The sequence below is a fragment of the Dermacentor andersoni genome, chromosome 2 (assembly GCF_023375885.2).
Source record: "Dermacentor andersoni chromosome 2, qqDerAnde1_hic_scaffold, whole genome shotgun sequence".
Classification (NCBI taxonomy): Eukaryota; Metazoa; Arthropoda; class Arachnida; order Ixodida; family Ixodidae; genus Dermacentor; species Dermacentor andersoni.
In genome coordinates this window covers 42,686,230-42,699,559 of record NC_092815.1, presented here as the reverse complement: position 1 = coordinate 42,699,559, position 13,330 = coordinate 42,686,230, and the positions used below count along the sequence as shown (strand labels likewise).

At 49.3% G+C, this 13,330-nt stretch overlaps 1 protein-coding gene across 1 annotated transcript in view; it reads right to left on the bottom strand.

The window, feature by feature from the left end:
- Positions 1-1,740: 1,740 nt before the first annotated feature.
- LOC126542392 (phospholipid scramblase 2-like) overlaps positions 1,741-13,330 on the bottom strand; it is a 32,433-nt gene continuing 20,843 nt past the window's right edge. Inside the window, exons 5-8 of the mRNA XM_055077367.1 lie at positions 10,697-10,836; positions 7,191-7,361; positions 6,211-6,369; positions 1,741-2,303 (exon numbers count right to left, since the gene is read on the bottom strand). Of these exons, the coding sequence (XP_054933342.1) occupies positions 2,271-2,303; positions 6,211-6,369; positions 7,191-7,361; positions 10,697-10,836 (503 nt within the window). The 3' untranslated portion in view covers positions 1,741-2,270. The remainder of the gene's footprint in view (positions 2,304-6,210; positions 6,370-7,190; positions 7,362-10,696; positions 10,837-13,330) is intronic.

The window sequence follows — 13,330 nt, the reverse complement described above, 5'->3', positions numbered from 1 at the left end:
AATTTTGTGACACATGTTACTTTCAGAAACAGAATTAGTTCAATAACGCAATTGCGCCAGGTGAGGGCCTGCTTGAATGAGGACGTATGGAGCACTTCTACCGACCTGCATGCGCGCCCGGCGAACGTGTCCGCACGAGACGTGTTGGCGCTCTGCCTGTTGCATCGGTCGCACAGCGTGTGCTGCCACCGCAATTGACATTAGGGCGAACACTGTTTGGAAAATTGCAGTGACGTTTCACTCCGTGAACGCGGGTTACGCGCCAGCACGCCGCAAACATGCGCAGTGACCACCGCCGCCCGCGGCGTCGAAGCGCAAACGGAAAGGGCGCGAACGCGGTCGCGGACGCTACACTGAACTCGATGGTGCGACGCCTTGTGGTGGTGGTGCTTGTGTAACGTCGGCAACAGCTTCAATGTTCACCCGCTTTCACAGTGTGGAAAAGAGGCGTATTTTTTTTTCTTTTTTTTAGACAATCCTGTCCGAATATACATGTTCACACACGCGCAGATCGCGCACTTCGGGGCGGCGCCGCTAGATGGCGCAGCATGTCCAGAAAGAAACTCGAGGGAGGAGCCCGGCAGCATATACGCCTCCTGCATGACGAGTCTCTTCGATGGCGTCACGCTGTGAAGATACATAGCTTCCATGCTAGTTGCAATAACGTCGACTTTCCTGGTCAGACGGGTTCTGCCTACATTTGTTTTTTCCGTTGCCGAGACAGATAGCGCCACTGTTTCATTCCAGTTAAATCCCCTTAAACTTCGTAAAGTAGCGACACTCTCCTCCTCCGCCTTTACTCCTCGTTTCTCCTCTGTTTCACGCTCCCTCCTCGACGTGGCGCCACCTACACTGCTCGAGCATAGCAACGGCACCAGCATGCGCTCTTCGCCACTCCGTAGACGCTTTTCGACCCAACTCTGGGCCGTCCAGCAGGTCCACGACGCCGCCAGGACACTCAACCTCCCGGTTCCGTCGTGGGAGACGCCCACTCCATGAGAGCCCAAAGCTCTCGTGGCCTGCAGGACCTGAATAAAGTTGATTTCCTTCCTTCCTTCGAGCAAAAATGGCGCTGAAGCAAGGCGCGAGGGTCCACGTGATGCTGCTAGGCTAATAGCGACGCCGCGTCGTCCTCGGCCAGAGCGCGCGAGGAGGCGGCGGCATTCTTCAAAGTGTCGCTACTTTACGAAGTTTAAGGGGCTTTAATTCCAGTGACATCCCGAACAGCGCCTGCGTGTTACCATAAGGCTAGGCCTTCGTTCGTCAATATCGAGTAATTATCTCAAGACGATCACCGTGACAACGCTCGAACTTTACTAACGCGGTGAGGTAAAACGCACCGAAATTCTACGACACCGATTCACTTACCATGAAAAAAAAAAAGAAAATGGTTTATAAATGGCTACCCGTGCAGCCGAAGCGGGCCAGGAGCTGCCTCATCAGGCGACGTCAGAATTTCTATTGCATCCGCAAGCTTGCGGCAAATTGCTAAGAAAACAATACTACTTCGATAAAGTGAGCTCATGTCTCCCGCACAGGTTTTGTCTAGACATTACAAGCCGTGGAAATCTTTCGTTAATGAGCGGAACGTACTACGAGCACGAAAATTAAACGCAAGTGTCTTCGTGGTCCACCTATACTTATGTTTATTTTAATTTATTTATTCGTTTATTTATTTGCCATACTGGATACACAAGCACAAGCGTGGCAGTTGATCAATGCAGTATACCAGTTTTTTATTCTTCGTTAGACAACATAATTGGTAATAATTGCCTGTGATCGATAGCACAATTCTTTTTGCATTCCACTACTATTGTAATGCGGCCGCCACTGCTGTGGTCCAAACCATGGCCTTGAACTCAGCGGCGCAACCTCATAGAACATTCTGTGTGTCTTATGCAAGCTATCGCGCGCTGCCTAACTCTATGCGAAACACGTGACTCATCGCTGGAAGTCGGAACCAACACAGTGACCTCTTCGGGGGGATTTATAACTTTATGAACGTTACATGACTGCGCTCCAAGAAGCGCTCATTGTGGTAAATTTCAAGCACCGTTGCGATTTTCTCAATTTAAAACAACCGACGTTTCTCTCATCGTGTTGCTTTCCGAAAAGAGGCAGTAGCTTCAGTCGTAATCGAATACAAAAGTAAAAAGTGCTAGTCCGCATGCATGTCCCCACTTGCTGTCTTAAAATTACAGCTGCCATTTTTGTTCAGAACATAGACTGGATCGTCCTCCCAGCCTCACAGGTGCTGAGTCGCTGGTCTTTCACCAGCAGGATGTCTCGAAGAACATGTAGTCCTGAAATAAAGTCGAGCAACAGTGAATCAACGCGCACGAACAGATTCAACGTAGTGCAGTACAAAAAGCTATGCGTGGCTCTGCTATCGCAAACACCAGAGACCAGTGGAGCTGAGGGAAGGCCAGTAAAGTAGAGCCAAACCGCACCCAAGGCACACGAGCGCCGGCAACACGTCCCTACGGCGTCCACCATAGGCGTCTACTGTGGCGTCCGCGATTCTCGAGGTGAACGCCGTAGAAGACGCCGCAGTTGTCGTTACTTTCTACGGAGCGGCGGGCGAGGAGGACATCGAGGCACCCTAGCCAACACCCTCTAGGCAGGGGGGGGGGGGGTGAGGCGAGGGACGAGGGGCGTTCTCCGGCGGCTGCTAGGGAATCTTTTCTAGAGGATGTTTTCCGGGCCGCGTATTTACAATTGCTAGTGGGTACAGCGGGGCGTTGCACTTGCGGAGACGTCAGACGTGTGCCCGTATGCGCGAGTAAGAGCGGGTGCGAGAGAGGAAATGTGGGGACTTTCGCTCCTTGAATATATGACTCTGCGCAAGCACTACGGAGGAGTTTCTTAGCGCGTGTTGTATGTGTTTGTCTCTAGGCGTGGCACCAGAAGTCCCGAGGCGCGGTAGTGCTGAACTTAGCGTGCCAAGTTGGCTACTGGATGCAATTTATTCAATCGTGTTCTTTTGGTAATTGAAACAACGTATCATTATTTCACATTATTGGCGGCGCCTCCAAGACACCGAAGGGGCACCCCGACTGTTCCGTGGGTTTGGGCTCACCGAGGCCTGCGCGTGCCAGGGCCCACGGGCCGCTCGGCTTCCACCTTTGATCCCCCCGCTACCCCTTGGGTGCCCCGGAGATCCTGTGCCACCTGCTTTATTATAACCTCGGGTACTCGCCTGAGGCCCCCGTTTGCCGGTTACATGTGCCCTCCTGGAGTAGTACTTGTAAAGAATCCAATCTATCGTCGCGGCGAAAAAAAGCGACCCGCTACTTACAACACCAGTCAGAAACCCCTTCAGACACAGCGGTCACCAACTGGGGCGTCCCTGCCCGCTGCCTCACCGCCGGGCAGCCAGCGGCGGAGAGTAAACAAACTCGACCGCACTCCGCAATGCCGGCATGTCTAGGGGACAAACGCATACAACACGCGCTAAGAAACCTCCTCTGTAGTGCATAGGCAGAGCCACATATCCAAGGAGCAAAGGCCCCACATTTTTCTCTCTCGCACTCGCTCTTACTCTCGCCTGCGCAGAAACGTCGAGTGCCGAGAGAAACGCAACGCTCCGCTGTACCTACCAGCAATTGTAAAAATGCATCCGGGCCGCGTTTCTCGCTCGCGTGCGCGCCGCTCTTTCTCCCCCCCTAGGCTCCGCCCTTCCTTGCCGCGTCGCTATGCAGCGCGATGCATAGCGACGAGAGAGTGAAAGCGCGATGCTGCTTTCACTCTCTCGCAGTTCTCTCTCCCCCAGGTCGGCGAAGCTGCGGACGCAATGAGAAACGCAGCAAGGTTGTAACAGCTACACTGTAAAAGTGCAGCTGCCACCACAAGCGCACGTAGCATATCTGATTTTTTTTTAATTTTATCGCGCTGTTTTCTATCAACAGCGCGATTTAGGAAATACTTTGAGCTAAATCCTACGAAGGTAGTGCAGAATGCATCTTCCGTGAAGAGCGATACTAAGAAGGCTAGGTGTTGAGTTTTCAGATAACAGTATCAACTAATGCCGACATGAGTCGTAAACCACACGATGGCTCATTTGTGTCGTTCATTTGTGGTGTAGGATGTCGCCATTGCAGTGTATCACGAACTCTGCCATAAGCTTTTCAAGTAAGGTAACGGCGCCTCACTCAAGAAGGATAGGGCTCGCATTCGCAATAAAAATCTCTGGGGCCGAATTCTCAGGAAAATTTTCGCACGTAAGGCTGCTTTGCCATTGGCTAGCCCGTTTCGCTAATGCTATGACGACCATCAGGATTTGCTGAAATTTTCTTTTACGGACACCTTTAGAGTAAAACATTTCTGTGAATACAGACCCTAAAGTTATAACTACTCGTAAGAGGAGATGCCAGCATATCGTGATGAAGGCATAGTATTAACGAAAAAGCCTTGTGGGTTTGGCATGGCTTGAGTAGCAGAAACAAGTCAGGAGCTGGAGGCATGAAGTACTGTGCATTTCAAACATCTTGATATTCAATATTCCGCAAGCTTTTCCGTTATGCACAAATGCCGCTTAAGAAACGGTTTGCCGAAATTACTAAGACGCCGCGTCATGTCTTTCAGCAAAGATCTCACATATTTCCTAATTATGAGTGCCATAGATATATGGGAGCTATATATTGCGTAACACGTCATTTGGCCCGGCCGCTATCAGAAAGTAAAATTTAAACAATGATTAAATCTTTGTCTAAGTAAAACTAACGTTTAAATTATTACTTAACCTATCATGTTGCACTGGCGAAATCGAAGTCAGAGCTCTTATTGCAGATATGTCACTGAAAACTGGCTGCGAAATCTCGTTGGTTGTCGTAGTGATTATTTTCAAGTTAAATTTTTTCAGACATTGGAAGGCAACGTTGCACGTACAACGTATTCCGTGGTATATTTCGGGGACGGCATTCTTGACTGCAAGATGATAGTCTCAGGTTAGGTACTCTAAAGTACTCGTACATTCATTAGTACTGGATAGCTTCAATTCTACAGCTGTACTCCAAGCTCATAACTAAAAAGGTAATTAGTGAACATTACTAAAACGTTTATCTGTGATTAGGGAAGCACAAACGCCGGTAAACCATGATAGCGAGCTTAGTATTTGCTGCTGACTTTTGCGAATCACTTTTTATGAACCAATATATCTTTGTGAATTCGTCACCAGGGTCAGTATTCACAAAAAAAGTTCTTACGCTAGAACAATTCGTAAGAGTATGCACCGGATTATGTTGTATGTATTATTAGCCGAGGCAAATAGCCAATAACAAGCAGCTCTTACTAAAGAAAACTTTCGTGAATTAAGTTCTTGCTATAGAATTGTTCTTAAGATAAAATTTCAGCGAATTCTGATGCTGGACATGTCGTTAGCGAAGGCGATCGGCCGATGGGAGTTTGGTGAATTAGATACCAGTGTCCGTACTCACCAAATGCTCTCGAGCTAAAATTGTTCCTAGAGCATGCAAAGTCCTGCTTATTTGGGCACTCAGCCTATTAGCCTAGGCTGCCAGCCAATGGCAAAGAACACTTACGAACAAACAGCTTTGTTAAATCGCCCTCCCTCATTTCTCATTATTGTTATTTTTAGTTATTCTTAGTTATTCACGCTCTTTCTTTACATATGCAAAACAGACTGGCTTTCATTTACAGAAGCCACAAAAACTTTTCCTTCAAGCTTTTCTTTCAAGAAAAAAAGGAAGGAAAAGGCGGTGGAATCCGTAAGATATGTCCTATTTCTTATGCACGGGGCGTAACCTACCGTCGTTGCATACGTCGTTAGTTAAAATGCTTCAGTGAATGCGAGAAACTTCATTATCGTCGTCATCCCCATGATCTTACGTCTTGACAAACAGATCTGGCCTTCTGCAGGAAAAAAAGAATCTCTCCTTTCAGAAATGCCAAACTCATATAGGATGTTAGCTTTACGTATTGCCTTTGCATATGTAAAAAGAAATATTAACATGGGGGGTTCAACGTCCCGAAACTACGCAGTGGATTGTCATGCGGGAATATTAGAAGGCTCTGCATTAATTTTAGCAACTTGTAGTTCCTTAACATGAGCTTGAATTTAAGTACGAGGGTGAATGTGCATTTCGCCTCCATCGAAATGGGGCGGTCTTAGGGAAATGTAACCCGCAACCTTGCTTCCTCGTGAAACCGCGCGAGCGAGTCGGATGGTCAACAATGCAATCTGGTGCTTACGATGAGCATAGTCATCGCCATGAGTGAGCCCTTGGTATGGACATCCAAGTCCATCGGAAACGTGATGCCAAATGTGTCGGCGTCCGTTAAGGCCTCCTTAAGCAGGCCGCCCCATTTCTTCGTGATCTTCCCTACGACGGCGCCGTTTGTTGATCGTACCTTGCAGAGAAACAAGATATATTATTACTAACAGCACGGAATAAAAACACGGACAAAGAAGAGAGACGAAACTCGAGTGCCGCGGCAGAATTACAGCACCGGCCCTGGTGATCATTAAAACGCAGCCTTAAATCAACTTCACAAATCTGATCGGCACCGAGAAAACAAAAGCTGCATTTTTTTTTGTCACGTGATTTATTCTCGGACACTTCTTAGTCACATAATGTTAACAGGCCGGTTAAGCAGTCACATACATAGTAAAATCAGTGTATAGGCTTCTCTAAACACATCTTATAAACTATAGAAGAGTTAATTGCTGGGCTATATACAAGAAATATACTTCAGAAGAGTTAACTGCTGAGTTGACGGCAGCAAGAGTTAACTGTAACATCAACAACGGCCGGTCGTCTCGTCGTCTCGACTCATGTGCCCCAATTAACGCCTAGGTCTTTGCAATTATTATTATTATTATTATTATTATTATTATTATTATTAATATTATTATTATTATTATTATTCAATGTATTCGTACGCCAGCACTCAAACATTGCGGTTCTTCCTGGGCACGTTAAATTGATTGATTGATTGATTGATTGATTGATTGAATTGATTGATTGATTGATTAATTGATTGATTGATTGATTGATTGATTGATTGATTGATTGATTGATTGATTGATTGATTGATTGATTGATTGATTGATTGATTGATTGATTGGATTGTAGAAACGTTCGCGTCTCTTTATCGCAAGTCGCGTCACGCTGCGTGCGCTGGCGCTTAAGCCATGCTCGAAGTTAAAGGCAACGCCTACAGCTACTCACTTCAAAGTCGACGCCGCACTTGCAAGGCAGGCTGGCAGTGCACAAGGGACCCACGACATCCAGCACCTTCAGCCCTTCCCGGTCATAAATTCCGTACGTAGGATAGCACAAGGACCACAGCTGACGTACATGACCGATGAGAGTCCCTGGTGGAGCTTGTACTTCTACTACCTGGCGAAATCACAAAGGCAACGAAAACCTCTTGATAAATGACCTATACGCACCTTTCTTTATCTTTTTTAAAGACCAGTAAAAAAATAGCTCATGTCCTTTAGTAGCTTAAGTGCACACGCATCGTTCAAACGCACTTTGCCCATTTTGTAAATTCATTCAACGAATTTTGCAAATAGGTAAATAATATACCAGACATCGAGTGTTAAATTTTCTAGCTTTCTCAAAGAAGCTTCTCTTTTAAAAATACGTAAACATTTGTACAAGCGTTGTATTCTGTGCGTTCAAAGTCTCCCTTGCGTTACAATACTTCCTTCCGCGTGATTGCCATCATTCTGACAGACGAGGGAACTCTCTACTGTCGTAAACTTGAGAGTCCGCTAGAATAAGCAAATCTGCTCTTTGTTTTCTACTAAGCAGCTGCTACGAAAAGCCTCAACACTAGCCAGAGGAGAAAGTAGTTAAAGAAGTTTTGGCGGGAGAGAAACTATTTTGTGAAGTACATACGTATATTGATACAAGGAACGTGCTTGTGTTCACCGTTCTAGATGACCGTTTTCCGTTTTTCTCACATCTACTTCTAGAGGTCGTGTGTTCTCGCGTAAACGAGTTGAGGGGCGTGTTCATCCCCGAACGCCGACTTTATAGGTCTTCGATACGCACGAGCTATTGCGCGTGAGCTTTGATTTGTCTGAAGGCTTAGATGCAGTGGTTAAGCGCTCGGCAAGGAAAACGTCCGTTCGTTCGTTCACTCCCTCGGTCGCTATTTTCTATGATGTATATTTCGCCATTGTGTTTGTTTCTTTTACCTAACTTGGTCATCTTTCATGCGTCTCTCCATTGTTACTATTATCCGAGGGTCCCGTTGCAGTTTATGATATTGGGAGCCTCGTCTGTGTACTGTCTCTGACCCATTGATTGTACTTAAATAATAGTAAACTCAAACTGAAACTGACTGGCTTCTCGAGGCACTTTGCGTGTATTCGCGGTCTTCTTTCATGCTCGGAAAAACACTTTTATGTAGCACGTATTCAGCAACAGAAAGCTGTATCGAGAGTTTTTTCATAATGTTCTACAATTTTCTCATTGACACTTTTAGTCTGATGTTATTAGTTGTGAAGTTGATTCATTAAGTAAGACTAGTTATGTAATTAGTCGCAATGCAAAAAAATAATCTCAGTAACTTCAAGCTGAGTAACTTCAATCTGAGTAACTTCAAGTAACTTCGGTCGGTCGGTCGGTCGGTCGGTCGGTCGGTCGGTCGGTCGGTCGGTCGGTCGGTCGGTCGGTCGGTCGGTCGGTCGGTCGGTCGGTCGGTCGGTCGGTCGGTCGGTCGGTCGGTCGGTCGGTCGGTCGGTCGGTCGGTCGGTCGGTCGGTCGGTCGGTCGGTCGGTCGGTCGGTCGGTCGGTCGGTCGGTCGGTCGGTCGGTCGGTCGGTCGGTCGGTCGGTCGGTCGGTCGGTCGGTCGGTCGGTCGGTCGGTCGGTCGGTCGGTCGGTCGGTCGGTCGGTCGGTCGGTCGGTCGGTCGGTCGGTCGGTCGGTCGGTCGGTCGGTCGGTCGGTCGGTCGGTCGGTCGGTCGGTCGGTCGGTCGGTCGGTCGGTCGGTCGGTCGGTCGGTCGGTCGGTCGGTCGGTCGGTCGGTCGGTCGGTCGGTCGGTCGGTCGGTCGGTCGGTCGGTCGGTCGGTCGGTCGGTCGGTCGGTCGGTCGGTCGGTCGGTCGGTCGGTCGGTCGGTCGGTCGGTCGGTCGGTCGGTCGGTCGGTCGGTCGGTCGGTCGGTCGGTCGGTCGGTCGGTCGGTCGGTCGGTCGGTCGGTCGGTCGGTCGGTCGGTCGGTCGGTCGGTCGGTCGGTCGGTCGGTCGGTCGGTCGGTCGGTCGGTCGGTCGGTCGGTCGGTCGGTCGGTCGGTCGGTCGGTCGGTCGGTCGGTCGGTCGGTCGGTCGGTCGGTCGGTCGGTCGGTCGGTCGGTCGGTCGGTCGGTCGGTCGGTCGGTCGGTCGGTCGGTCGGTCGGTCGGTCGGTCGGTCGGTCGGTCGGTCGGTCGGTCGGTCGGTCGGTCGGTCGGTCGGTCGGTCGGTCGGTCGGTCGGTCGGTCGGTCGGTCGGTCGGTCGGTCGGTCGGTCGGTCGGTCGGTCGGTCGGTCGGTCGGTCGGTCGGTCGGTCGGTCGGTCGGTCGGTCGGTCGGTCGGTCGGTCGGTCGGTCGGTCGGTCGGTCGGTCGGTCGGTCGGTCGGTCGGTCGGTCGGTCGGTCGGTCGGTCGGTCGGTCGGTCGGTCGGTCGGTCGGTCGGTCGGTCGGTCGGTCGGTCGGTCGGTCGGTCGGTCGGTCGGTCGGTCGGTCGGTCGGTCGGTCGGTCGGTCGGTCGGTCGGTCGGTCGGTCGGTCGGTCGGTCGGTCGGTCGGTCGGTCGGTCGGTCGGTCGGTCGGTCGGTCGGTCGGTCGGTCGGTCGGTCGGTCGGTCGGTCGGTCGGTCGGTCGGTCGGTCGGTCGGTCGGTCGGTCGGTCGGTCGGTCGGTCGGTCGGTCGGTCGGTCGGTCGGTCGGTCGGTCGGTCGGTCGGTCGGTCGGTCGGTCGGTCGGTCGGTCGGTCGGTCGGTCGGTCGGTCGGTCGGTCGGTCGGTCGGTCGGTCGGTCGGTCGGTCGGTCGGTCGGTCGGTCGGTCGGTCGGTCGGTCGGTCGGTCGGTCGGTCGGTCGGTCGGTCGGTCGGTCGGTCGGTCGGTCGGTCGGTCTTATGCCCGCCCGCCTGCCTGGTTAGCTAGCTAGAGCTAGCTATCTAGTTTGCTGTCGAGCTATCTTGTTAGCCAGCTAGCTAGCTAGCCTGACACATCCATTGTCCGATCATTCATGATTACATCGCCACCATCCTGCTAGGAAACACTTGTGTTCAGACGTTAACACCGCGCCTAGTAATTGGTGAATCCCGATTTTTCTCTCAGCCCAATTCGCTCAGCATTAAACGCTACAAACTTAGGTACCTTTCCTAATGCCAATACAATGTTTGCAGCATCGCGTTTCCACTGTCTGGTGCCCTTCCCGCTTTTAATGGTCAGTCCTATGTATGCTATTAATTAATGCTATTCTACGTTAATATCGCAAGACAACTTCGTGTTCACTCATGCAGTTTTCTAGATTCTCTTCGCGGAGAATAAAGTCTGCTTTCATGACAAATGTTCGAGCCGCTATAAAAAAATGATATCAGCATATATCACCGTCAGTGCTGGCATCGTGTGTTCACATTTTACATTCGCTATAACGCCCTGTCATAGCGCTGGAAGCAAAATGGTTCGGAGCCGCTTGTTGGCGCACGTCTGTTGGTCCCAGAGAAGAAAGTTAAGCCTCACCTGTAGACAACAACAAAACCAGCACAGCGTGCATCTCAGGTACCGCACGAAGCGCATCACGGCGTCATTTTTGTGGTCCACGACGTCCATCACGAAACATCGCCTTGGCCCACAGAAACACCTCGCGCAACAGTTCGAATCTGTTACAAATAAAAGAAAAAGAGCTATTACGAAAACAGCCACCGACATCCTACTGGTTTTCTACGGACTTACTCTCTGCTGAGTCCATTTTTGGCAGCACCTAAACGACGTTGGAATTTCTACAGCTTTTTCCAGCCAAATAACGTTTCATTCCTTAGATGTTCTATACTCCGATACTCCGTACAGTAAACGCTTAGATCCTGTATTTACAGCAACACTGTCATTGCTCCAATACGTCCGCTGCAAATGTATTTAAATATTTGGGTACCGTGGGCGTTCCGTGGGCGTTCAAACCGGTAGTAATGGCGTCCTTCTCGATGCTTGCCGGTGAACTCAAAGGCACTTGCCGTTTGCAAGCCGCTTAGTGCATCAAAATGAAACATCGGAGGAATGAAAGGTTATTTGGCTGGAACAAACTGTAGAAATTCCAAGCTGGTATAGCTGCTTTTAAAGATAGACTCAGCAAGGGACACCATATGTGCCTATAGGAGTAGAAGTCCAGTAAAAAGTTGGATGATGAGCGGGCCGTCACCGAGCAATGACGTTGCCAAGCTAATTATAGATGAACTGGGGCGCTGCAGGAAAGCTTTCAGTGTTGTTGAAAGGCCAACAACACTGAAATGGCACTCTAGCGCATAGTAATCGATAAAATATTTAGAATCGTTGCTGTCAATTTCATTGAATGGACAACGAAGCGGCATACATCTGCTTTCATTAACATTTAGTGCTATCATGATCTGTAGTTTAGACATGTCGGTGAAAATCAGGTACACTGAATTAAATATCTTCGTTCTGTGGCCAATGTGCTATCACGCGCGTGATCTTCTTTGCCACGGATGTGGAGAAAGAATTAAGCATATGCCATCGCTCTACTTGTGCAGACAGTGTGCAATGCAGTGGCATACCACCGTAAACACGCGAGTGTAGTACATGACATGAAAGCCCATAGACCCGACGAGCGGAATGAACGAAATAAGCACTGACTGACCGCGGTAGTAAAGATTTGTTCAGCGCGTACGAATGTACTGGCACATTTTTCGATACTCAATCTCTGGAAGGGTGACACTACCAAGCAACGAAGGACGGAGGAGCCCGTTCAAAACAGTCCCCGATGTATTAGTGATGATGTGCAAAAAAAGAGTTGATTTCTTTTAGCTGTACGATGCACCAACCAATCCAAGTTAGTAGTTATGTACAAAAGTACAGACATGGTGAGTCAGTGACTGGACGTTTCTGTTAAATACAATGTGAGCAAAAAAGTGCAAATATACTTAGGAAATCAGGTTCACGCGCGACCAAAGCTACTAGGAGTAAGGCGGTTTCATAAATTGGTGCTCCTCATAAAACAAAAGAGGCTCGAACGCTTCCAAGCCACTCTGCGAAAAACGAGGCCTAGGCCTTGTCAAAACAAGGCCCGAGGTTATGCTGCAGGGTTATTGTAGCCCATCTCACGGAACCAAATTTTGTAGAGTTGCACTGGATTTCTTAACTTTTATTGAACAGAACGGGGTAACACTTTTATCCGCCTTTCTTTCAGCTTCATTCATTTTCTCTTTGTCTCTCAGACTCTAAATAGTTGGCGCCAGATTCTACAGCGGCCCTGGTAGCTCTGCACTACTGGTCCAGTCACGTGCTCTCCGGCTTCGAAACTTTTGGCGAAGGCTGTGCATGGTGCGCATGTCAACTGCAGGATATGCATCTCAGATACAGGGATAATAGTGGATTTTAACTTGTCTGTATGCGCATTGCCCTTTGCGAAAGACGAAGTGCCGAAGACTCAAACGGGAAAAGCCGGGTTGGTGGCGCCACCTGTTGGCACAGAGGCTCACCAGGGAGAACGCAGTCCTATTGTTGCACTAACCTGACGTATTCTGCTTAGCAGCCATTGCAGGATACAACTTTAAAAAGCAGCAGTTGGCAGCCAAGGCCCTTGGACCGCGCGGGGTTGTGTTACTCCGCTAGCCAATTATAGAAGCAAACGAAGCTGTCGTCATGCGACGTTTTCGAAATGGCGTCGTACTTGATACCTCCGGAGCGTCTGCTGTTCTTCAAGTCTTTTCATCGGCGGAAGCGACGAGGTTAGCAACTGACATGGACAAAGTATATGGAGTCCGAGCATTTCATTCTTCAAAAGTCCACGGTACAGTTGCTTTCACTACCGAGTCCGTTTTACTCATAAAACTTAAATGCCAACTGAAGTGAAACTTGACAGTAAATAGTTGCAGGGAAGCGAACGTTTTATTTTAGTTCAATAAAGAATTAGGCTTCCACCGTTCCACTATAATAGACGAGTGAAAACGTATAAAATTTTGCGGTTATAATTTTATTTTTGTGGTTACCGCCTTATTTAGATAACAAGGAAAGTTTGAAGTACGAACTATTTGCAGCCTCGAGGAGGAACAATGGCTGGCTGTTATAAGAGCGTGGGCGGGGCTTCACTGCAGACTTCAGTTGCATTCGAACATAGTGTTAAGTTTCAAAAGCAACGTAACA